This window comes from Dinoponera quadriceps, unplaced genomic scaffold (assembly GCF_001313825.1).
Source record: "Dinoponera quadriceps isolate SergipeBrazil2010 unplaced genomic scaffold, ASM131382v1 scaffold3773, whole genome shotgun sequence".
Lineage (NCBI taxonomy): Eukaryota > Metazoa > Arthropoda > Insecta > Hymenoptera > Formicidae > Dinoponera > Dinoponera quadriceps.
The window spans coordinates 1,191-27,350 of NW_014558172.1; the positions used below are offsets into that span (position 1 = coordinate 1,191).

The 26,160-nt window shown below is 36.5% G+C and overlaps 4 protein-coding genes across 8 annotated transcripts in view; 2 read left to right on the forward strand and 2 right to left on the reverse strand.

Annotated features, from left to right (window-relative positions):
• Positions 1–516: 516 nt before the first annotated feature.
• On the forward strand, positions 517–5,513 carry LOC106749660 (bax inhibitor 1). Its single transcript, XM_014629338.1, has 4 exons — positions 517–883; positions 2,550–2,851; positions 4,354–4,679; positions 4,996–5,513. Exons 1-4 carry the CDS (start codon positions 837–839, stop codon positions 5,029–5,031), a joined length of 711 nt encoding a protein of 236 aa, XP_014484824.1. The 5' UTR covers positions 517–836; the 3' UTR covers positions 5,032–5,513.
• Positions 5,514–5,795: 282 nt separating this feature from the next.
• LOC106749659 (RNA-binding protein cabeza-like) lies at positions 5,796–14,441 on the reverse strand. Of its 2 annotated transcripts, none has more exons than XM_014629337.1 (8): positions 14,196–14,441; positions 13,089–13,445; positions 12,646–12,730; positions 10,867–10,895; positions 7,986–8,125; positions 7,419–7,774; positions 6,306–6,572; positions 5,796–6,138 (listed from the first exon to the last, which is right to left on the reverse strand). In XM_014629337.1, the coding sequence occupies exons 1-8, from the start codon at positions 14,206–14,208 to the stop codon at positions 6,099–6,101; spliced, it is 1,287 nt and encodes a 428-aa protein (XP_014484823.1). In that variant the 5' UTR covers positions 14,209–14,441; the 3' UTR covers positions 5,796–6,098. The 2 variants fall into 2 exon arrangements, with proteins under 2 accessions (XP_014484823.1, XP_014484822.1); XM_014629336.1 differs by having other exon boundaries at positions 10,867–10,898.
• Positions 14,442–15,146: 705 nt separating this feature from the next.
• Positions 15,147–26,160, forward strand: part of LOC106749656 (ATP-dependent helicase brm) — a 32,682-nt gene continuing 21,668 nt past the window's right edge. For 2 of the 4 annotated variants that reach the window (XM_014629329.1, XM_014629333.1), the window contains exons 1-2: positions 15,147–15,662; positions 16,094–16,412. In XM_014629329.1, coding sequence (XP_014484815.1) covers positions 16,137–16,412 — 276 coding nt within the window. In that variant the 5' untranslated portion in view covers positions 15,147–15,662; positions 16,094–16,136. Of the gene's footprint in view, positions 15,663–15,685; positions 15,825–16,093; positions 16,413–26,160 lie in introns of those variants that run through there. The other 2 variants (XM_014629330.1, XM_014629331.1) reach the window with 2 other exon arrangements.
• Positions 18,807–25,692, reverse strand: LOC106749657 (inositol monophosphatase 1-like). Its single transcript, XM_014629334.1, has 6 exons — positions 25,214–25,692; positions 21,603–21,736; positions 21,277–21,539; positions 19,692–19,797; positions 19,415–19,566; positions 18,807–19,093 (listed from the first exon to the last, which is right to left on the reverse strand). The coding sequence occupies exons 1-6, from the start codon at positions 25,280–25,282 to the stop codon at positions 18,972–18,974; spliced, it is 846 nt and encodes a 281-aa protein (XP_014484820.1). The 5' UTR covers positions 25,283–25,692; the 3' UTR covers positions 18,807–18,971.

Genomic DNA, 26,160 nt, shown 5'->3' on the forward strand with positions numbered 1-26,160 from the left:
ATGCGATATGCGCTATGCACGATATTCAATGAGTGTGCAAGTCTTCTGAAAGAGCAATTTGCGAGATCACTTAAAGCCCGTATCAAACTACGGATTGGAGATTGAAGTTGAATTGAAATTTGACCAATCACTGCAAAATTCACTAAATTTCACTAAACTTAAGTTCAGTTAACTTTGCTTAAGCTCACACCAGACTACTAATTACGATTGAGATTATATTAAAATTTGGCCAGTTAGAGCAAGATTCTCTAAACTTAAGTTTAGTGAACTTTGCTCTGATTAGTTAAATTTCAATCCAGATTCAATTTTAATCCACAGTCTGATACGGGCCGTATGGCTGGTTTTCGATTCGCTGACTCGAGTCGACTCGAGCGACGTTCCGGTAATTTTTGTAGAGCTGCAACCTATAGTTCACGTAACACATACTGTTGTTCGCGATACCGTAGCGATTAGCGGAACGCTGCTCGTTAGTCGTATCGAGTCAGCAAATCGAAAATGCCAATAGTCTCTCGTTGTTCAGCGGTGTGCATTTGACGATCCGCGCACCAGCGCCAATCGGACACGTCGTTTGTCCTCCTACCTTCGTCCGTTCTCGGTCGGTTTTCGACGTACGCGCAGAATTATCACTGACGTGTCCCCCGAGGATCGACTACGTGCTCCTATATACGTATGCACGTTCGTTAACTGCGTGATAATTTCATTTGACGCGCGCGGAAGAGAGTCAGGCGGAATATCGCCAGTCATTCGTGATAGTCATCGAGTTGTGACGTGACGTGTCCTACGTGTGTGTGTCTCTCGAGAGCAGTCGTTGAGAGAGTGCTGAGAACAACAAAATTATGGCAGCGGTACTGAACACCTTCGTCAACTCCTTCAGCAATTCACTGTGAGTACAGATTTTGGCGATACGCACATCCTATATGATAGCTCTTTTTTTATATATGTGAGAGAGAAAAAAAATGAAGGAGAGAGAAAATGAAACAGAACTCCCGTGAATAAAAATACATTTGACCGCGATATCTTCTTCTCTCTCTCTCTCTCTGCTTATCTCACGCGCGAGCTTTCTTTTTTTCCCGTTCTCCGCCGTTAATACTGCCTATTCATGTCTCGATTCACCGATCACCTCACCACGATATCTGAAAATTTTGCATATCTCGATCTTTCTCTCTCTCACTCGCTTTTTCCGTCGTTTTTTTCGTTTGTCTTTTTTTCCAAAAATGTTTTCGTAATTACACGTGATATATACGTGCGTCATGTATTTTTGCTCGCGACCTTCGGCTTCCTTGATACGCTCTGGATACGTTCGGAAAGTGTCGACAGTCACCTTCCTATGTCTCTCGCAGCCTCGAACCAAAGGCACGACGCAGTTTGTGCGTGCGATGTCGAGAGAGAGAAAGAGAGAGAGTGTTCGCATTGTAAACTTTGCAACGATGAATTCTTAAACACGGGAAGGATTGATTGCGAATTTAACACTTGCCTCTCTCTCTCTCTCTCTCTCTCTCTCTCTCTCGTTCGTTCGCTCGCTCGCTCTCTCACTTGCTCGTGCGCGCGCGATGAACTTCAGACACCCGTTAGCTGCGTTCAGCATTTATAAATTGGAGATATCGGTTTATTCTGGGAGTTGTGTATCTCGAAACAAAAGTGAGAATAAAAAAAGCGAGTGAATTTATCATATAAAAATATTTATAATTTCATCGGTCAACGCCTCGTGATTTCTCTTACTTTAAAATGTAGTCTATAGTGGGCGGTAGGAGTACGTTTATAAAAAGAGAGTGAGAAATTAACCAATCACGATCGATTATTCTCCGTATATTTGAATATGATTAGTCAATTTCTTATTCCTAATTCTTACGAACATATTCTTACCGTCCACTGTAGACTGTATTTGGAAATTCTTACAATCGGTCCCCTAAGTTGCTCCAGGAAAATCGTTTCGGCTAGTTATCATCTTGAGATAATTTCATGAACAAACCGATGTCTCATCGATTTGCAAGCCGAACGCAGCTGGTGTACATGAAGCTTTTCTATAATGCACTTTTCTCGTCTATAATCGCGTTTTATCGGATTTTCCTTAACAAATAACAAATGGTGTAACAAATGGTGCTTTCCACTTAGTGACATAAGTCGATCACAAATATCATTTTGTTTTGGTTCCGCATTCAATGAATAACAAAGATAGAATGATGCTTGTGTCGACTTGTGTCACTGAATGGAAAGCACCAAAGGTATACTGAAGATCTCTCAAATCAACTTGTTTCGACCGATTTTCCAGTGACTTGGTGTTTTCGAGTAACGCAATCGTGACTCGTGTAAAATTATGCAGAACGTCGATTGAATGATTAAGTTGATGCGTTTGTTAACTTGCTTGGTGGGAAAGAGAGGAGAGGAAATACGACGCGGTGGAAAATCTCTCTTTAGTCTCTCGCGAATGTTATCCCGATGATTGGATCATTTGATTAGAAATCGCGTTCTCGTCGTGTGTGAACGTTTGGACGATTCGAGATATCGAAGCTTGTCCTCCTTTCTCGTGTAACCGATTATGATGTTTATAGGAGTACACCGGTCAGACAGCATCTGAAGAATGTCTACGGCTGTCTGTCTCTGTCCACTGTGTCAGCGGCCGTCGGGGCTTACGTGCATATGAATACACAACTCCTGCAGGCCAATCTGTTGACTACTCTCGGATCCTTGGGTCTCCTCATCGCGTTGATGTCAACTCCCGACAATGGCAAAAATCAGAAACTGCGTCTCGGCTACCTCCTGGGATTCACATTCCTGTCTGGTCTCGGGCTAGGACCCCTGCTCGAGCTAGTGATCAGCATAGACCCGAGTATAGTTGTGACAGCGTTAATCGGTGAGCAGTGTTTGCCTTGGATGATTTTAGATTTATATAGATGAAGATCGAGACGAAAATCCAAAAAATTAATCTTAGATGAGATGAAGATAATTTTGCCTTTGATTTATCTAGATGAAAGATAAGTAGCGCTAATTAGATAATTTTTCAGATGATATTGTTTTCATGAGAAACTTTGTAAAAATTTATGGTAAAAATCACGCAGATCACATAAAATTGCACAACGGTTAAGTAATTCGTCAACGTAATTGCTTTAAATTAAAGGATCCAACAAAGACGATTAATCATTGACTGCTCGCACACAGTCGATAGTTTGATACGGGCTTAAAGTCGATTGATCAATTGAAACAAATGGTCTGTTCTTTTTAGTTACACTCCTGAACTAGTGCAATAGAGTGAGACAAGTATATTTTGTCTCGCTCTAACTTATTGCATTAGTTCAGCAAAAAGGATAAAACTGAAATTTGTTGATTCGTTGAAATTTAATCTCCAATCCCTAGTTTGGTACGGGCTTAACGCATAGCTCCACATTATTTCGTTTATTTCATCGAAAAGTGAGTTCAGAATATGGGCCATAACATCATTTCAGATCATTTTTAGATGAGATAACATGTTTTCTTATCTAACATGAAAATGAATATATTTTAATTTCTTCCATCTGGATAAAAATAAAGATAATCTATCATAAAGGTTGAAATGACTAATCGACGATCGACCAGCAAAATTACCAATAGCGTTTACTAACTGTATAATTTGTCATCCGACACAAAAGATTAATAACTTTAATGGCGTCGGAAGTAAAGCGGAGTAGATATAAATATGACTCAACTGATAATGATTTTAAATGAAGATTAGAAAGAGGACTTAGATTTAGATATTTAGGGGATTATAAAGAGAATTTATGACTGACCGAATTACTCGAAATGATAAAAGAACATTCTTTCTCGTTTTAATTGCACACCATGTAATTATATCGTTTTAATTGCACACCATATAATTATATTATTCACGCTGACAACTTTGATAGCCGAGCTCGAATCGACCAATCGGAAATGAATCGAGAGTTCTATGAATCTTCAACTCTTCATCCGTAATGCATCCGCTATTAGTGTACATTTGTTACTCACATGCGACAGCGGGCAATTTTTTTCTATGCCCATATTGTTAAACGGAGTCTGTTTTATACAATTACGTAAACAAAGCGCGAGGTGATCTGTGGCGAATCTGTGTTCAAAGTAAATCCTGATAACGTGTTAAATAGCAACATGTTAACCCTTTAGTTCCAGTCTACAATAGGTGATATAAGCTCTAAACCTTAAGAAATTGATCAATCATGTTTAAAGCGGGGTCTACAATGAAAATTTAAGCTGTAAGCCTTAAGAAATTGACCAATTACTATTGATTATTCTTCTATAATTCGATTGTGATTGGTCAATTTCTTTTAAGGCTTACTATTGCAAAATTGTTGCAGTAACGAATGAATAAATAAATATTGATTGCAGGTACGACAGCCATCTTCGTTTCTTTTAGCATTTCCGCGCTGTTAGCCGAACGTGGACGATGGTTGTATCTTGGCGGCACTCTGATGAGCATGCTGAACATCATGATTATATTTTCCGTGGCAAATCTGTTCTTGCGCTCATACCTGATTCACCAAGCGCACTTGTACGTGGGATTCTTCGTGATCTGCGGCTTCGTCATCTATGACACGCAGCTGATCATCGAGAAACATCATATGGGCAGTAGGGACTTCATCATGCACTCCTTGGACCTGTTCATAGACTTCGTAGGCGTTTTCCGACATCTTCTGATAATCCTTACGCAAAAGGTAAGTCGATGAATATCGGTTAATATTCTCAATGTCGATTACTTTTTGCAAATATATCTGAGAACTATCACGTTATCTTTCGCGTGTGCTAACACGTCCAAAAGGAAAAAATATAGAAAAAAATGCCCAACCTTCAAGGCGTATACTTTAGTATTTTAATTATGACCAAGTGCTGTCTCTCTTTCTCTCCCCTCGTTTGCATGATGTCTTTATTATAAAAAAAAAGACCAAAAAATGTTTAGAGACGCACAATGTGGAATACAGAAATGTTAAATAGTTGGGAAATACTTGTACTGTATTGTTCGTTCGATTTTAGGAATTGTCCAAGGATTCACGCAAACGTAAAGATTGAACGAACCGGTGGGAGGGTGGTGTTATGGCGCATTCTCAAGTAAATCCATAAACTAGAGGTCTTCATGTAATCTATCCATACTTAGGTATTTGTGTATATATACATACCGGAAGAAAAGAAATTATACAAGTATCTATATACCACGTCTCATACCATATATATACACATATACATCTCTTTAGTAAACGATACACGACGAGACTATATATATATATAAATATATTTAATATAATAAAAACAGAAAAAAATGTTAGAGATGCGGTCTATTTACTCGATGCGAAAAGAGAAATCGGCTTTCTGCGTCCGATCACAGAGACAAGGCGTAATTTATTTTGGTTATATCTTCAAGTTGTAATTCTCCATCACATTTGCGCGCGTGTGTATGTGTGTATGCGTGCGTGAACATGTACCTGTACACATGAAACACACATGTAATGCAAGTGTATTATATTTTCGACTTTCAATAAATAAATTTTCCCAAAGTTCTGCTCTCCTTACCTCGCGTGAATCAAAGCAGTAAAGAGTGGATGATAAATAAGTCAAACGGTCGCACAGTTCGTGTGACTTATATTCTTACCTATTGCTGTCTATTCTCATTCAGATTTCATTTTACACATTAGTCATTATATATATATATATATAAATTAACTGTATTATATTTTCGACTTTCGATAAAAGGAAGTTTTCTAAAAACGCTCTTCTCTCTCGGCTTCACGTGGACGTCAAAGCGGGACAGTGGATGACAAATAAATCCATTATAGCCATACATTTGACGTAACTTAGAATCTTATCTATTGTTGTCTATTCGAGATTTAATTTTACATTGTGTATAGTCATTGTGCTAACATAACATGAAATGAGGCGGATCTTCATGAATATAAAAAATTACACGTGAAAAGAAAAAAAAAGAAAGAAGAAACATATGGCGCATAGGAGGGGGAAGGGGGGGGGGTGTTGACTTCCGCTTCGCGAAATGTACAAGCATTGAGAAACTTGTGTACAAAATGTGTACAAGTTACTTTTAGCAAGTCGGCAAGTCGGCTGTTGAACATGAATACAGGAGAGAATTAGTAGGGCCGCTGGCGATCTCTGTCCCTGTCACCCCGGCTGAAACAGAGAAAGTGCGAACATTGATCAAAACACATGAAAAATGAGGTTTAAGGTTCACCAAGTGATAATTTCTCCAAACTTTCGCGCATGTCGAAAGAGAGATAAAAATCAGCGGTATATGCTTGGCGCTTTTTGGTGAAAAATGACGTGAGGGAAAATCTTACCCGCCACCTCCCCTCATGGGGCCACCTCTACCTCCACGACCACCTCGGTCTCCGCCTCGGAAACCGCCACCTCTGCCGCCTCTGTCACCTCCGCGTCCTCCACGATCGCCCCTGAAACCTCCTCGGTTACCGCGATCACTACCACCTCGGCCGCCTCCTCTGCCACCGCCGCTGCCGTAACTGAGACCTTCCGGCTTCAGGCTTTTACAGAGATTACACTGATCTCGCCAAGCGAAGTTCGTGTTGCCGCAGTCGGGATTGGGGCACCTGTTTCGGATCACAAAGCATTCCTCGATTGTACCATTTGAACGATAGAAATGCAACATTTTCCTAAGGTAGGATGAACTTAGCAAACTAACATTTCGTCGATGAGGTCTAATATACAATAAGGTGCCTCAGATACTGCTTTTCGAATGAGATCACTTTCACTAATGTTTTTTGAAGTCACATCAGTAGCACCAACTATTATATTTCGTTTTAAAGCTGAAAGATGGTTTTAAAACGACTATATCGCGAGAAAGAAATTAAAATTTGAATAGGTGTAGTTGATTAAATAGTTGTTTAAATAGTAGCTGTAGTTAATTAAATATAAGAGCCGAGAATTAAATTGTACACCTACCTGAGCAGAAATGGATCTAGCAGATTAGATTTCATGACTAGTAGCTAGATAATAATAACTAGATAAGTTTTCTAGCCTCACTAGCTCGTGACTAGCTAAATACTCCTAAATACTCCTAATTAATCTTTAATAATCATTCTTGTATAAATATAGCCAATTAACTTAGGTCTTTGGATATATTTATAAAATAAGAGGAAAATAATTGTGGTTGTAAAAGTGCTTATTGCATGGGATTTTTTTAAAAATCGATTTTTAGGAAATCGATTCTTTTAGTCTGATTTTTTTCGGAATAAAATTATTTTAATTAATTTGTTTTAATCTAATCGATTAAATCTTCTCTAATTATTCCGATTCAAGATCAATTTAAAAATCGATTTTTTTTTCCAAAAGATCGCCAATCGTTATTCATTACATGCAAAAAAAAAAAACAAGAAACAGAATAACATTAACAGCGCACAAGCGGCCAAATAAAACGCAGTCGATGTTGTATTTACCTCCAGTCGCCTCCGCGACCACCGCCGTCGCGACGATCCTCGCCACCTCCACGGTGATGATCATCACGATCGCCGCCGCCGCCGCCTCCGCGGCCGCCGAAACTGCTGCCACCGCCACGGCCGCGTCCGCCGCCGCCGCCCCGACCGCCGCCCATTCGATTGCCTTGCCAGTTGCTTTTGTGCTGCGCCATCTGCACCTTTATCGTGCAACCCTTGAACTCCTTGCCGTCGAACCAACTAATGGCCGAGCGCGCGGCGTTCTGATCGTCATAAGTCACGGTCGCCTCACCCTTGGACTTTCCCGTATTCTTGTCTTTGTACAGCCACACTTTGGGTTTGCCCGTGCGCTTATCATGCTGGAAATATGAAATATGAACGTTCAGTACAGCCTTAAATTACCGTTACCCCCGACGTTATTGTCTCTCGTAAGGTTTCGGATAAGTGCAGTCGCTGATTGCATTGATTTAAACCTCATGTAGCGATTAAAGGATTAATATTGAGTTTCATCGACCGAGATAAACATGCTTAAATCTGTCCGTGATAAGAGAAAGAGAAGCACATACACACCTTAATAACGCCGATCGCTCCAAAGTGTTGGCATATCTCGTCCTCGGAAATCGACGGATCCATACCAGATACAAATATCGTATCTTCCTGCGTAACCATTCCGTCACCACCTCCTCCGCTGTTGCGGTCACCGTAGCCCCCTGCAATGTACTCAGAGTCACGATTCGTCGCACATCGAATGTACAAGAGTTAAAAAAAAATATATATATATATATGTATGTATATATTCACATATCTACCGATCCTGGAGCTACTACCTTATCCTAATCTAAAGATACAAGGAAAGTATTTTGAACATACAATTCTCGGACGCGAGTAACTTGTGTTGTTTCAACTAGAGAAACTATCTTGTCGAGATTCTAGAGAGATAGAGAAAGATAGAGATAGAGATAGAGAGATAGAGAGAGAGAGAGAGAGAGAGGGGGGGAGGGAAATATTTCTTCGAATTATTTCCTCGATTAATCTTACGCGCAAATATAGATTTTAGAGGGTACAAAAGAGAAAGTACAACAATCGTCGTTATTATTATTCGACATTTATGGCGAATACAGAGCTTTCCGTATATCTTTCCTCGTATAGTCGTAGGTACAACTCTCTCTCGATATTATCCAGAACTCGTAATTCGAACTTACAAGATACTCATATTAATCTCCCGATGGCATTAGAGAGTTCTCAATAACTGTGTCTAATGAGATATGTTAGTTTCCACACTTTCCCAATCCAAATACTCCCTTTTTCACGATTGTATCGCGCTTACCAATTTTATATTGCGTTCTTTATTGCGCTTTATTGATTGATTTTTTCTCCCTTTTGAAATTGCGAGCGGAAGCAGAAGAAATAGACGACAGTCGGACGCTTCGTTCAAGTCACATTTTTATTTCGTTCAAGTCACATTCTACTGCGACTTCGTTCGGTTAAATTTTATAAATGAATCGAATATTATCGATGCATCGAGACAAGCTAGAGAGAGACACTTTCTCAGAGCACGAAGGAAGCTTATAAGATATATATATTTAGCAACTAAATACGTATCTATTTTTATTCATCATATCTCATCACGTTTCATTATCATTATTATGCATCGTAACTATAATTACTCATTACGCATAATATCCTTTTTTTCTCTCTTTCTACTCTCCTAACCGTAGAATTTGTTCATCTTTGCGGTTTACCGCGAAGTTTTTCTTTTCGAAACGCATAATTCCGCCTGACACAATCATAACAATTACCACCTCTGCGTCCCCACTTTTTTGTACACACTATCTGAAGCTCCTCGTACCTCGAATGAACTTTACATCCTGCGGTATACACATCTTTAATCGCCCTTCTCTTTTTGCTTTTCGTATATATAGCGTTCAACGGCAACAAACGGTAATGTTATTAGTAGAGGTCTAATATTTCCATTAACACCTAACGATACATACAGAACACAAGGTTGCAGCTGGGCATACAAAAGGGCTGCAACATCATTTTCTTACCCTTCGAAGGTTTCGATCGGAGGCAAAAGTAGTTTTTTAGCTGCCTCTTTTACATTTGCCTTCTTTTCTCTTTTTTCTCGCGCTTATATACGGTTTAAAATACGTTTGAGATCCCAATATGTGATCGGAAATCCATACGACAATCGTGCACAACTATCATTTTATATTTTACGTATTTTATATGCGGAACGAATGTGATGTCCGTTCGTTCTTTTTGTCTCTCACATTGAACCTTTCGATTTTTTAAGGAGGTTGTGAAGCTTAGTTAGTCGTATTTTCAGCTGCCACTTGTAAAGTTAGTAAGAGCAAAATTACATTTTTATCCATTTATTTCATTTATTAAATTATAAACGTTAGTTTGAAACAAAATTGAAGCAAATATAAGTAAAGTAGTATGCAAAATATGAACATTACTAATATGACAATCTTATTATTTTTTATTTTACTTTTTAATGTATCACTTGCTATAATAGAGATATACAAACAATAGAAAGAAGTATAAGAAGTGTGTATGTGTGTGTTTATATTTATATATAAGAGATAAGTATTTAAATATATGCATATGTACATAAATACTTCGAGGATTATTAATTATGAACTTTACACTGCTGTATTTTCAAAACAAAATTACAAATAATCCTTGAAATTCTCCTAAATTGCACTGCCTATATATCAGTCTATATTATAATAGTTTTTCATCGAACTCTCGAAAAGTCAATCTTTTTTTTTATTGTACGAACAGTCAGACCGTATGAATATTTTAAATACATATATAGTGCTAATTTCATTGAGCTCTGATCGAACTCATTTCGCTTTACAACCTCCTTAAAGTATCTTTCCCGAAACCGCTCTCGCGTCGTCACGCAACGATGATACACAGCGAGATATCTGGTTGATCTTTTACTATATATATATATATATATATATAACATCCTATAGTTTTCGAAAGCGTGTACGAAACAATTCACTTGCAAAGAAATCACACTTTTGCCACGATAACATCGTCATTCGTAAAGGTGAAGAAAAAATGTTCAAAAAAGGCAATCGGTGATCACAGATTATACGGTATCTTTTCGATAACTAACGCTATTCGGAGATCGGATTCAATATTATCTCTCCTTGTGCTATCGCATTGAAAAGCGCCGTGCGAATTATCATCGTCATCACGGCGAATTCGCGATTCGCGACTGCGGACGAGAAGAGACAACAGAGATACAATATAATAAAGAGACTGAAAAGGGGAGAGAAAAAAAGAGATGTCGCGCTTCCCTGAGAATGTTGCATAGCAGCCCTTTCATATAAAAATATTATATACCGAGTAACCGAGCATTTAGGATCGTAAATAGTAGAGTGAAAGCTATAATATAGCACCAGACTAGTACAAAACAGTCTGGTGCATTTACCTTTGTTATAACCACCACGGCCACCGCCACTGCTAAAACACAGAAGCAGATATACCAATGAGTTGATTCATGGACCGTGATCGATCGATCGATGCATAGGCGAATCATATGCCGCTCGCCACCTTTCTTCTTGATGCACCTATTGGTCTAAATGTCATGTGTAGTCACCGTAATATATATTATATAATGATTTGCACTTAGAGAACCTGTGTCCTGCGTCGAGTCATGTCAGTCTCAGTTTTTTTCTTTTTTTTTCTCAGCATGCACAGAGAGAGAGAGAGAGAGAGAGAGAGAGAGAGAAAGAGAGAGAGAGAGAGAGAGAGATCACTCACTTTTCCTCTTCTCCTTTTTCTTTTTTCCTTTCAATTTTCTCTTACGCACGTGGGAAATAACAATAGCAACGAAAAAGTCGAATCGAGCAAATTTTTGATAGAGTATCGTTATTTCTGTTTAATCGCAACAGAATCGACGTGAATGTCTCGACTCGTGGAATATACATGGAGATCGCAAACGAGTTCGTGCATTTCTCACGTTACTCGAATATCCCATGACGTATGAGGAAAATAAAAAAGAAAAATAAAAAAAAGTAAGAGATTACTCGTGTTTTTCTTTTCTTTCTTTTTTTTTTAAACCGACGCGTTCGTCAGTAAGACATCAATGTCCGCTGCGATTTGCCACTTAATTCACAGCTGAGATATAGAAATTTATAAATACAAAACACAGCTGACGCTTCACACGTGTTTCACACTATCGCCCATTTTATACGAAATAAATACGCAGCGTTTTATACTCAAAGATATATAACGACTTCATCCGTAGAAGGCTGGATCATCGATAATTAATGTAAAAAAATATTACTCACCGAAAAATATGCCGGAATAAAATAGCAGATAAGAACAACAATGCGCACAGTGAATGCGTATTGATCTAAAGAGATAATGACATATCGTATTCCCATCTTTTTCTCAAAACTTACGTTTATACTGAGTGTCCTCTCTTTTTTTTCTATTGACAAAAATGCCTACGCAACGTAACATTAGTCCGATAACCTGTGTGTAATCTCTTACGACTTAGATTTTAAATTGCCTTGTAATTGTCTGATCATGTTGCCTAATGGAGATAAAAATTACATTACAGTGGCCACAGTGGCGACATCAACCGCTTTTTAGTCTAAATCCACTCGAAGACCTTTGTATGTGTGTGTTTGTGTGTGTGTATGTATGTGTATGGGCACCACACATACATGATACTCGTGTATACGCATGTGTGTGCGCGAGAGTGCGCATATGTTGTTTTTTGCCCTATGTATACATATATATACATATAAATATATATGTATGTGTGTACATATATATATATATATATATATATACATGTGTATATATGTGTGTGTGTGTGTATATATATATTTATATATTAGAACCAGCGGATAGAGTGTCGACATTACAACCTTTTTACGTCATTCGTCACAACCTGTGTTTCATTACCTCTTTTTACCTCTCTGTTAAATCTGTCTGTTAAACCTGTAGGCATACTTCAATTATATTAACGCCCAATCGGGCACAAACACCGTTCGTAATGATGACAAACAACTTTCCAGATTACTGGCATTAAGAACAGCATTTCATACCTTGGATTCGCATCAAAAAGGACGGTCGTTTTACTACGAATGTGTGGCGGCTGTGGGCTTTGATTTGATACGTTCTCTTTTTTTGGGGGGGGGGGGGNTCGCGCTTCACACATTTTTTTGTACTGAAGATATTTCGAAAATGAACTTACTTGTAACCACCGCTGGAGCGATCTCCGTAACCACCGCGATCGCTGTATCTACCGCTTCCACCACCACCACCTCCTCCTCCTTGGCCTAAAAAAATTTAAACAATGGAATAATAAGTACGCGAATAAACAATAATATACGGAAGGAAGCAATAACTATTGTCACCTTGAATATTTTTGAAGAAAAAATATTCGATCAACAATAGAAAAAAAAAGCGTAAAAAAATTTAACTTTTACAGGTTTGAAGTTGATAAATTTTTAAAAGTAATAAACATTAATATCAATGTAATTTCTGTCTCATAACTTTTTTTCCTATTCTCATATCTGGAGGATAATCAAGATGGCAATTATCTCATTCTGTTTAGTTCGCAGAGCACAATACTTGTTGATGACGCCGAGAAGTGTGATTGTTTAATAATAGCTAAAATGCAGAAGGAACGTTTACCTCCACTGTAACTACCGGAGTTATTACGATTGTAGCCACTACTACTGCCGCCGCTATTACTATGTCCGTAATTCCCACTGCCATAATTGTTACCGCCATCTCCACTGCCTGCGTTACCACCGCCGTAGTTATTCTGCCCATAGTTGCCCTGGTTCTGCGGCGGATTGTAATCCTGACCGGCGTTAGAATTGTAATTGTTATAATTGCCATAGTTGGTGCCGGTATTCGGGGGAGGCTGACTGTATTGATTATAGCCACCTCCGCTGGTTGTCGGCGGCGGATACGAAGTATCTTGACCAGCCGAAGGTGGTGGTTGGCTGTACTGATTGTAGCCTTGTTGCTGGTAATTAGAATATTCTGGAAACATTTAACAAAACAATCGTTATAGTCTGCTTTGTTGTAATCTGATATATTTAAGTTGTAAATGGATCTGTTCTTTCCAGCTGCACCAAGTTGTATTTTTTTTATCATTAAATATACGTATATAATTTGATATTAAAAAAGAACTAAAGAGCTAAAGTTTCAGTGCAGCACAATTCAGCTAAAGAGCTTTGGATTTAACTGAAAAGAACAATCCTTTTGTTTACATATTGAGTCTCATCCGCAAGTTATTGAGAATAAATTTGAACATTGAACAAAAAATAGAATAAAAAATGAAGCTGAGGAAATACAAATGTAAAAAAAGCACCAACGATACAATTTACTCTGTAATTTATAGTCTGCAAACACATGTGGAAAAAAAAAGAAAAAAGCTTTTAACGATTTAGTTGAACTTGCTATGTACAAAATCGAGAATTTATTCATTATTAGCTCCGAGAATACAGCAGTTCTCGATAGAACGCAGCGGTGGTGATTGCACCATTGCTTTCGGTATTACTCAGGCTTTTCAGTGCTTCTCTTGCCAGTCGCCATGTTTATTCTTAGCTAACGACAACGAGAACGACGAAATAGAATCACAACGTTACAAGGCTATGTTTTTTCTCTCAACTTCAGAGCGATAAGTCTTCGGTTTGAGAAGAATATTTCAAACATTATAACGTCGTCGAGAACAACACGGCCATTTTCCGTGCGCGCGCGCGCGTGGTATCAATTTTATTTTATACTCACGATTGTCCGTCATCGTGCCGCTACTTCTGTCGACGAGTGCGGGCTAAAACTCCGACGAAATGATCGACACGACGTGAGACGGTGAGAATGACCGAGGAGATGCTGAAATGAGCGTGCAGGTGGTTGCAGTTTCGGCGAAACGCCGAGTTACCCCGCGCAAATCGTGACTTGGTCGGAATCGCGCGAGCTAACGGCCGAAACACTCGTTCACCTTCGCGACAAACGGAAATGAACGGCCGAGCGGACAACCGGAACTTCAAACAGCATAGATAATAAGCGCAGTGTCGCCAACCGCAAGTTTTACATTCTGCCGTGCCATCTCATTCACACCAATCATTTAAAGCTCGTATCAAATTATGGACTAGGGATTGTGATTGAATTGAAATTTGACCAATCAGTGTAGAATTCACTAAATTTGAGTTTAGTTAGTTTTATACAGATTGGCTACATTCAATTCAAACTCAATTTCCAATCCGTAGTCTGATACGGGCTTTAGGGATTGTGAATGAATTGAATTTGGCCAATCAATGCAAAATTCACTAAAGTTGAGTTTAGTGGACTTTGTTCTGATTGGTTAAATTTCAATCCAATCTCAATCTCCAATCCGTAGTCTAATACTTTAGGATTTAAAGCACTTATTGTAGACTAAAGGTCTGTTCGTTTTCGCCGCACCGCTGAACTAGTGCAATAAATTGAAACGAGACAATATGTTTTCTCACTTCAACTTATTGCACTAGTTCAGTGATGCAGTGAAAACGAACAGATCTTAGGACATAGTTCCGGTTTACAATAGGTGTTTTAGTCGATTATTTTCCTCACATTTGACTGATTGGCTAATTTCTTAAGGCTTAGAGTTTAAAAGCATTGTAGACTAGAACTTACTATTTGTTAAGCAGGAAAGAAAAGGAGTGGTGGTAGATAAATGTAACATGGCCGATATCTACGATCAATCGGACGTGAATGTTATTCTACTTATTAATGATTCTGTGTATATTTTTCAGAACATATTTTACGTATTTCGTAAGAATTAGCGATCCAATAGTACACAAAAGTTTATGATCGCTTATCGCACTGGTTTCTGCGAGAGCCATTACGCGAGCAAAGTTCCTCGCGCATGCGCGGCGAGCGCGGAGATTAGCACAACAGACTGACGCCATGTTCTCCCACGCGGTAACGAACTTCACGGGAGCAGGAAAATGGCCAATGGTGTGTATCTCTTGTCGTTAGTCGACGCGGTACAATTTTTAAGTTCTCCAACTCTGTGAAATGTGCATGTGTAATATATATTGTGTATATGTGAAAACATATATAGTGTTTATCGTGAAAACGTGAATTTCAAAGTAGTGAAATTTGCAGCAGCAGAGGCGGTGTCGAGCGAACGGGAAACGCTGCAATGGCTCACTAGCTGTTGCCTTTCTCGCAGCTCTCATATATACATTTCCGAGAAAACGTATTATTTATCTAATGGTGATTATGAGAGTCAAGTTGATAAGCTGAGAACTAATTAATACGATACTTTTATGTACGTTTATCGTGACGTACTCGAGCAGCGCTTTTTTCGACACTTCAACGCTCAATGCAATTACGATGTTTTCGGGATCGAATATTCTACGAAATAATCTTTCAGGCGTAATTATAATTAATTATAATTGAATTATAATTGAATACTCTTGATAGCTTTCGATAAGAGATAATTTAGATTGCCACTATAAAACATTCTCTATCTGAACTAAATTAGATGACTTTGAAATTTCCTCCATCTCTGTCAAGGATATAGAAAATAAATAGAAAAAGTTATATCTATGTATTTTGTATACATGGTTATGTGGAGAGAAGCTGAGAAAGTTAAGTGAAGTTCCGATATTTAATTTCTATCTATTTTTTTTTTAATTTTACAGGTAAATCTTGAATGAAGAATTAGAACCTTTGTAATGTAATAATATGGCGAGTCCTTCACCGCAATCTTCGCCTATGCCGCCTCCGCAAGCTCCGAGTCCGATGGGTCCACCCCAGCAAGCACCATCTCCATCCAACGCTCAAGGTAGTCCGATGGGACCGCCGCAGCATCATCCCCACAGTCCGACGCAGAGCTATCAAGGAGGTCCATCCATATCGTCAGGAGGACCGCCTATGTCACAGTCATCTCAGCAGCCGCCACCTCAGCAACAAAATTACTCACCTCATCCGCAGCAAATCCCTCCCAACATGGGTCCACAGGTAAGATTTATCGATTACATTGATTATTATGTTTATATCATATGACATGGAAGAGTAAGGATCCGGAGAAATACAGAATCTCACACATTAATGCTAATATTAATTTAACATATTTGGGAGGTATTATACATTTCTAGAGCTACAATAGAGGAGAAAATAGTATTATAGTTCTTGTAGGTATTATGGCCCTCCTTTCTACTGTTGTATCTCTGTTATTAGGCAATGAATTTTGCGATTACTTGTGAAATCATTTTTTTAGTACTCCATCATTATGCAGCGGTGCTAATACGTTAACACACAATAACTGATATTTGTTGTAATATATTTTTATTCTCGAGCATTTTGAAACATTTTAAAAATATATTTTAACAGTTAATTACACGTACTTCCTTATTTTTCTTAAACTTAGATGTTTCATCGTACGAACATATGTTCTCTCTTGGATGTTTCTTTTATCTCCTTATATGTCGTTATTTAACCCTTAAATACATAGTGTTGCAAATTTGCAACATATTTCTTTTTCCTCTTTGTCGAGATCAAAGGCATACTCAAACGTGGAAGACCAAATTCTTCCTTAGAACGAAATATACAATCCAAAAGGCACAAAGGCAATATTCAATATATGCCTCAGATTTTCTTTAATATTTTTCTCATTTTCTGGGACTACCTATGAACCTGAAAAAAAAAAAATTCAGTAATAAAAAGAAATCCATGCATTTAAGGGTTAACGTTTGATTTCGCTGTACACACTTCGAGTTACGCAAAGTTAAACAATAGTATGACAATTTAGTCGTTTTCATTAAAATTTTATTAAAATCAATTATAATGCGGCCTCTTTTTCGAAATTTTTATGTCAAAGAAGTTATAAATCAATAATTTAAGTTAAGTTTAAAAGTCTGTCTTGTAGAAATTATCCGTAGGGGAGACCCTGTCTGAAAGTCACACGGATCGGAAATTGCAAAACTTATATTTCACGTAAAAATAAAGGAAAATGTTTTTTTCTATAGTACAGCTTGCTTTCAATATGTTAGTCGGGTCTACGAAACAGCTTGTAGCCAAAACATCGTATATCATATTTATAAACATTTTTTTTTTACATTGAATGCGAGTTAATTTCTTCTTGTTTTTATTGTTAATGTTCTGTTGGTTTCAAAATATTTTTACTCCCAATTTCTTTTTATTTTTAAGAAATATATTTTTTTTGTTAATTTTTTAAATATTTAATTAATCATTATTGCAATATTATTTATAAATATAATCTCTTTTATCGCAAATGAACGTTTGGAATGATTTGACTTAAATCCGACTGTATAAACAAGACTGGTTATCATACTGTGACATTCCTCACGCATGCGCGTGAAAGTATACATATGTATAATCGCCAAATGTCGTTAAAGTAAATCCGGTTAGTTTAATAACGCATTTAATTTTATATGAAAGAAATGATTTGTGTTTTTTTATTAGTGTAATATATATAAATACATATAATTTTTTTAATCAGATTTGTATATTGTAGTATCTCATTAGTTTTAATGAAATATTAAATGACCACGTTTAAACAAACTATTTGTCTTGTTTTCTTTATATAAAAGACATGTGAGAATTGACTTAAAATATGAGACGAGATCTCACATTTGCGCGATCTTATTTACATTTAAATAATTTCTTTGTGCATAAATATATATAAGATTAATATTTTTTTCTTTTATCTATGAAAGACATGGCTACATTATGATATTGTGAGATATTGCATATAACTTTTTCTTTCAATCGATATATAAAAAGTGTGACGACTAAACCGATCTCCCCTATTTACTTTCTGACAATTAAATATCTGCATTAAAAATCCACAGTTATATTCATTATTGTTCCTTCTAAGAGAGTTTATCTTAAATAAATATATAAATTTGCAATAATGTTTTTTTCAAACAAAACCAACTTTTTAAATCTATTTTTGTGGGGGACCACATACTATCTCTGTTCCTCTTCAACCCATTACGTCGCCACATTTTTGTAAATAATATCGTGAATAATAAATATTTCATAACTCTGAGTTTAAAGTCGATTGAACAACGCTCTAACGAATGTAATCGTTAAGTTTTCAATTTGAAATATTAATTATTAAAAAAGTTATTGGATACAAAATGTAAATGGGAGGCTATAACATCTTCTCTATGATTTATAAAACATTATTATTAAAAGCATAATTTATTAACCATTCATGATTATATATCAACATTAATATTACTATCAAAATTATATGTGTGTACACACACACACACACACACGCACACACACAATTATATATATATATATATATATAATTAATATAAGCTATCATTAAAATTAGTTTACATATGTGTATATATGTATAAATATATATAAAGTGCAAGGCATTTTATGTACTCTGGAATCAAATTTCTTACAAATATGATATAATGTAGTAACATTTAATAATACTGCATTTTAGAGTCAGCATACAAATGTATACATGTATACTTATATATATGATATTACCTAAAAGATATGTACATGTTATACATATATGACAGAACATATTCAGTTTAAATTTTTATTAAGTATCTCGGAGTCGGCCTTTTTAAAGAGATTTACAAGTTGCTGCGCGACTTCTTGATTACATGCCGCTATGACTTTTGGCGTCATTATGTCGAGCTCGCATCCTGTAAAAAATTTCAGTCTTGCATTTAATGGTCTCATATTTTTGATAGGATGAAGCGAAATTTTTAAGCTTAATCTACAATAGGTAGTAGGAATATATTCATAAGAAGTAAAAATAAGAGATTCATCAATCATGTTCGAATGTGAGGAGAATAATTGCCTATGATTGGTTAATTTCTTACTTTTACTTCTTGCAAACATGCTTGTACTGCCTATTGTAGACCACGTTTTAGTGTAACTCTTAAAACTGGAGTAAATCGAGGAGTAAATCTAATAAATTTATATAGTGATCGAATGAACGAAAAAATAAAGGCAATATCTACCGGCAGTGTCTATTACAATTCCACCGGCTTCTTCTATTATCAATTTCCCGGCTGCGACATCCCAAGCATCAATACCTTCGATGTGATACGCTTCCACAGCTCCCATTGCCACATAGCACAGTGTAAGTGCTGCTGTACCTAATGACCGTATTCTAAAAGAATATTTAACTTTAAGATTATTATTTCAGCTGTATAATTGTTATTCTTAATATTCTTCGAAGCTAGTCGAGTTAAAAGTTGAATGTGTCTTTCGTTAATATAATTTAAAATACATTACCCATGAGTCCCTTGTATCAAAGCGTGCATTCTGCTGTACACGCTAGTTAGATGCTGAGGATCTTTCGCAAGCCACGGTTCCATAGCCACCAATGACTGAGATATATCTGGAGGATAAATTAGATACGCTTTTTTTTTTCTTTTTTAGAATAAAATATCTTTCTCTCCGAAATAATACATATGTGTGAAATAAGGAATAATTATCTTTTACAGTTTATGGTTGTATAGACAGATATTTTATAATGAATGCGATATACTCACAATTCTTTTATATATACAGGATGGCTCACGTAAAGTGTTACAACCTAAAAACTCTAGAAATATTTCTCGTATGAAAAAGTTGTTCATCAGAAAGTTTCATGTATTTGACAGGGTCTTTCTAACTATGTAAACCAAAATTCTCTCCCGCTCCCTTTTGAAGCGGGACGGGAGGTAACTTTATAAACTTCGGAACGGAACTTTCTATAAAATGTTACCTTTAATCCAAATATGTAAATATTTGGATTCTATGGGAAAAAACAAGTAAACTTTATCTGGAACTTTATCTGGAAACTTCGAAAAATGCTTCTATCAAAAGTTATAAACATTCAAACTTTAGAGCGCATTCAAGCTAATGATAAAACCATAAATTAAATAAAAGACTTCAAATTTGTTTTGTTCACATTTATTAAATGTTCAGCCGTTCACTGTTGACCATTCACATTTAAAAACTTATTGTTTAAATGTGAATGGTCAATTCTTGCTATAAAATTTTGTCTAACTCTAAACAATATTTCTGAGGTCACGCTAGCGCAAGCTTCACATATTCTTCCTTTAAGTCTTCTTTCATCGCAGATGGTTGAAATATGACTTTCTCTTTGATACATTCCCATAAAAAATAGTCCAAAAGTGATTAGATCAGGTGAACGTGACCCCAGAAATATTGTTTAGAATTAGACAAAATTTTGTAGGAAGAAATGTTTAAATGTGAATGGTCAACAGTTTGAACATTTAATAAAGTAACAAAACAGAAAAAAATTATGAAATGTTTTATTTAATTTATGGTTTTGTCATTAATTTTAAAGCACTCCACTTTAAAGTTTGAATGTTTGTAACTTTTGATAAAAGCATTCAAAGAAACGTTTCAAATAAAGTTTACTTGTTTTTTTCTCGTAGAATCCAAATATGTGACATTTTATAAGAGATTCCGTTTTAAATTACGAAGTTACCCTCCGCTCTCTTTCAAGAGGGAGCGGGAGAGAATTTTGGTTTACATAATTAGAAAGAGCTCCCGAATACATGAAACTTTCTCATGAACAACTTTTTGCTAAGACAAATATTTCTAGAGTTTTTGAGGTTGTTACACTTTACGTGGACAACCCTGTATATAGTCTGCAAAATTTTGTCGATATAAAATAACCTTCCACTAGACCGTGAAACAGCATATTTCTTATATTTCGAACAAGGACACGGTACACGGTAATGTGAGAGAGCGGTGTTCGTAGATATTTCCGCGTTATCAGTTATTAGGCAAATATGTTGTTAGATAAACAAGCACATACGTATCCCCGACATGGATAATATTTCAAATTATATCAGCAAATTACCTCTTATTTCCGATGTTTTTATGAGCTTCCCATTGAGAAAGGCGCCGCGGTGTCTCCTCGCGGAGAAAAATTGCCTCATGAGAGGATTATAAATTATACCGATCTCCGCTTTCTTGTTCACCATTAGCGCCAGAGAGATGCACGTATGCGGGAAACGATGCACGAAGTTGGTGGTGCCGTCTATGGGATCAATTATCCACGTAGGGTCATCGGTTAGTTGCGGCAGGCGGCCTTCTTTTGCCGCTGTTTCTTCACCGATAAATCTACAAGATCAAATCCCGTTACAGCCCGTTATTGATCAGCCGTGTTAGTCATAATAAACTCACTTGTGCGATGGAAACTTTACGGATAACTGCTTGATCAATTTGTCCTCTATTCGGCGGTCGTATTCCGTGACGAGATCCCAATCGATTCCCTTACTCTTGACGCTCTTTTTCACATTAATGCTGTCTTGTATTACCTGCAGAAAATGTCGTCTCATTAATGATGTTTGTGATACAAATTTATCGTTACGTTGCTTTCTTCTCGTGAAAGAAAATGTCAGGTTGCAAAATTATTCGAAGAACTTCTATTCTCTCCTTGAATCTCGAAATTTGTATTTGATTATCAGTTGAATATTTGAACATATCAGTTGAATATATTAATTGAGTGCTATTAGTATTTGACTTTGCAGTTGTGCCATGAGAGTTATCGGTGATGCAAATACAAAACACACGATACAGCTTAATTATATATCACATAATATTTTATTGTATCACGAACATATTGAACTTGTGACGCAAACGACAAAGCTTGTATTAATAGTCATAGAATTCACCTGAAATGTTCAGATCTAACTCTAAATTTAGATCCGAGTATTTCACTTAAGACAAGTTTCAAATTTTATGATTGTTAATACAAGCCTAAGATACTACATAACTCTTTGAACTATGCGTGAATCTACACGCTAAACAAATGCTATGCATCAAATCTACGCATTAAACAAATGAAATTTTTTTAACATATGTCGTGTGTAATTTCCGAGTTGTAGGAGATTAAAGGAAATGCTCGAAATATTTATTTCGTGCCTCGATATACTATAGCATGCCTTAACATTTATTTGCACTCACTATAAATACCAGATGTTGTTCGAAAAGTTTTGAATCCATCTATTTCTTATATTTTTTGCAAGTTATAAACATTAATTTGTGTAACACACACACACACACACACACACACACACACACAACATATATATATATATAATATATATAATAGATTTAAAAAATCNAAATAATCTCATCAATAAAAGTTTAATGTATTTAATTCGGGAGGTGGCGGTGGTTGTACTATGGTTTCTACTTTGCTCTATTCATCGATCTGGGGAAAAGGTATTTAAAAATATTTATTTTATTTGCTTAATATATTTGCTTAGAAACAAGCACTCGGTTATTTCCTTCAATAGATTCGCTACCAATGTCACACGCACCGATGATGGATAATATCACGAGAGACTGATGTCTTACATTGGATGTCCTGCTATAAATGGTTGTCCTCTTTTATCTTCTGAACTCAAAAAGACAACCCGTAATAAATATATATTAAATTAAATTGTTTTAGCAAATATTTGAAGGTTCTTCTCCACCGAAAATTGCCTTATTTATTATTGTAGTAATCAATAAAATAGGTTATAAAAAGGTATTGGTGTACGTTTGAAGGGAAGAGTTTTTTTTTTTATAGAAATTCGAAAACGTTAGGATATATTAAAAATTTTAAAGGTCAATTCTATGATAGTTACAACTTTAATATAGTAATAACTGTACAAATTGTCGTGTTATTCTTTGACAGGTATTAAATATTTTCTTCTGTGATATAATAACCATCGATTTTTTTACAATGCTACGGTGCTATACCTACTGAAGTTATGCGCAATACTTGCAATGAACGTATAATATTGGGTGAAAATTTAATATGGAGACGATGAAGTCAGATACGATAAAGAGAAAAATATGGAAAAAAATACATTTATTCTCGTTGTAACTTTTGGCAATCGTGGCGGATCATAGTTCAGTAATGTAAATTTGTCTCTAACTACATGTTGCCAATTTATTGTGCAATATTCATTGCTATCGGCACCACATGAAATTTCTTTGGAAAATGAATTCAACGTAAGCGACAAGCGATGGACTGACTGGTCAAATCTTATAAGAGAGATGATAATTTATTAGCCAGGAAAAAATACTTCAATGATAATAAAGTTTGGCGAAAGAAAGTACAATAGAAGGTAATTGACATGGTTTTTTGGTGGTGATTTTGAACGCAACAACAAAAAATTTCTTATTAAATCCGTCACAATGTCGAGATGCTAATATTCTTGAAAAAATCATACATTTTGTAAGAACAGGATCGATTATTGGAAAGTTTACAATAATCCAAACAATTAGGTAGGACAATCTCAGGATCGATTATGATTATCATATCACGGTATACTTATCGGTAAGATAAGATAGGGGACCCATAGCTCCTATGACTTTGACCTTAATGTATATCATAGAGATGATCGTCTTGAATGAAAGGTAACCTTCAGAAGGTTCTATTCGCCGCTCGTTGTTTATTAAAATGAAAGAAGTTTGAGTTCTAGTTATTGACGCTTAAATCTTTCGTCTTACTAAATAAAATTACTGAGTCTTTATAATTTTATACTAAAATAACAGATCCTGAAAAAATTAGCAAAGGTCCCCACGCAAAGTTTGAGAATTAAACTTCGAAATTATTCCGTCATATCGTTGTATTTATTATAAATAACGCCACAACTTTCATTGTATCGAAATACTCGTATCACCGTAAAAAAAATCATATGTACTTCTTTGTTTTCTAACTGAAATAATTTTTACGAGCAACTACCATACTCACAATCGAATTTGTTTAAAGCCATTTAATTTAATAGATATTTATTACGGTCTACTTTTTTTAACTTAGAAGATAAAAAGGAGTGGTCACTTATAGCGGGATGTCTTATATGTGATAACGATAATGTATCGTTTTATATTCATACATAAACAAATTAAATCTCTTTTGTATATTATAAAAAGATACAGGATGATCTGTGAGGACGATTTCCCAAATGAACAGAACTAGCAAACTTAGTCTTAATTTTCTATAATTCAGAAACTATAATATATTTTACTTGTTTAATATGTAGTGTAATGTAGTGTAATATGTTGTCTGAAATATCGCTGTGCATTTATAAATTATTGTGTGTACGTAATTTATTATATTTACATACAACATTAATGAAATGTATATTTTGTAAATTCAGTAGTTCTCTTATAACTTGTTTATAGATATTTTTACATGTACATATAATTCAACGATTTCAGTACAATAAGTTTTATAATATTGTTTCACCACGATGCACATATAAAACATAATTTTACATAACACATCAAATATATAGCCCAGTAGAACGAGCCAACGAATACATACATTATACTTTACTCATCTGGTGATTCAACTTGAATTGAACACGGAAATAATTGACGGAAATCCAAGTAGCAGTCAACCATGTTGAAAGACTTGATGCATAAAGAAATATACACGGTATATTTGAACAATTTCAACTGCATTTGTGCTGATATTTATCAGCGGAAAAGAGAAAAAAAGCAGTTGCTTGAAAGCCCGTTTTCGACATTCCTACTAGACGAGCGCTTTCGAGATCAAATTGAGTCATTTTTAGCTTCTCCCGCTCGCGTGACTATTATAAAAGCTATCTTTGAAGTCTCTCTCTCTCTCTCTTCTTCTCCCCCCTCCCCCCTCTTTTTCTTCTCTTTCTCCACCGTCCCTTCCGTCTTCTCTTCACGATACACGGGCGTTCGTCGCTATGGTTTATTCATCATCATCGATAAATATTTACTTATCGTATAGTTCCTTTCACAATAATAATAATAACAATACCTACCTTTCCCGCGTACAGAACAAATTCCTCGGCGGTGTTGTAACATTCATCTAAGTCATTCGCCTCGGCCATTTCCCAATCGTGTCTCTCGCTGGGCGCTATTATGGTGAGCGAAATTACGGATCGCAGGTTTGTCGTATCGATGCCCGACAACGATTTTGCAAGAATTCGTCGTCTTCTCGTCGACGCGGTTTTGCTCTTTTCCAGAGCGCCAACTGAGATTCACACACACACACACACACACAGCGATACGATTCTTTCCGGCGACGTGGATCGGTCTTATAGGGACGACGAACGCCGCTGGCAAGCATGCGGCAAAAACTTATCTGGCCGATAAACGGCGACACCGGGGAAGTTTTATACACATCCGAGTCGTGGCGGCCGGTGACGTCAAGAAGGTAGAAGCGATACGTTGTCGCGATTACGCACACGTGCGTCGTCGCCATTGGGGTCGATCGCGTTGCGGACTATCCGCGTCCGAACTCCTGGCGTCCTTATGACGTCACGCATTTGCGCGCAGACATTTCGCGAATGACGCTGATCCCCTCCGTTTTTCCCCGCCCACGTTCGCCGCTCGTTCTATAATTAGGGAACGCTTCGTTGGATGCGGTATTCCCCTGCGAGAAGGATTGCATTAGATTCCCATCCGGAGGATGTGTGGTGGTCATTAGGCGGGGAAAAAGAAAAACAAGCGGATCGTGAAATCTTCTCACAACACGTGCGTCTTTAATCGCCGGTGCAATCGTGAAATATTCCATTTGTTCTCGTGCGTTAGCGTTATGTAATTTAACGTGATTTTTTTTTTTTATTAATCATCGACTCTAGGTAGATAGGAGGTGCGATGATAAACGTGCGAACCACCACGTGAGAGAAAAGTAATTGGAAAAAAATAGTATCGGTCGCGTACGAATTCACTTAGAACGGAAATGGATTTTTCGACGTTCCGAAAT

What these genes read in the sequence shown, in the direction of transcription:
- LOC106749660 (XM_014629338.1), top strand. Translation starts at nt 837, where the DNA reads ATGGCAGCGGTACTGAACACCTTCGTCAACTCCTTCAGCAATTCACT. An exon ending in AACTCCTTCAGCAATTCACT is followed by an intron (nt 884 to 2,549) that starts GTGAGTACAGAT and finishes TGATGTTTATAG; the next exon opens with GAGTACACCGGTCAGACAGC. An exon ending in TGATAATCCTTACGCAAAAG is followed by an intron (nt 4,680 to 4,995) that starts GTAAGTCGATGA and finishes GTTCGATTTTAG; the next exon opens with GAATTGTCCAAGGATTCACG.
- LOC106749659 (XM_014629336.1), bottom strand. An exon ending in CTCCGGTAGTTACAGTGGAG is followed by an intron (nt 12,731 to 13,088) that starts GTAAACGTTCCT and finishes AAATTTTTTTAG; the next exon opens with GCCAAGGAGGAGGAGGTGGT. An exon ending in CGCTCCAGCGGTGGTTACAA is followed by an intron (nt 10,899 to 12,645) that starts GTAAGTTCATTT and finishes TCTGTGTTTTAG; the next exon opens with CAGTGGCGGTGGCCGTGGTG.
- LOC106749657 (XM_014629334.1), bottom strand. Translation starts at nt 25,282, where the DNA reads ATGGCCGAGGCGAATGACTTAGATGAATGTTACAACACCGCCGAGGAA. An exon ending in AAAAACATCGGAAATAAGAG is followed by an intron (nt 19,798 to 21,276) that starts GTAATTTGCTGA and finishes TTTATCCTCCAG; the next exon opens with ATATATCTCAGTCATTGGTG. An exon ending in TTGATACAAGGGACTCATGG is followed by an intron (nt 19,567 to 19,691) that starts GTAATGTATTTT and finishes ATATTCTTTTAG; the next exon opens with AATACGGTCATTAGGTACAG.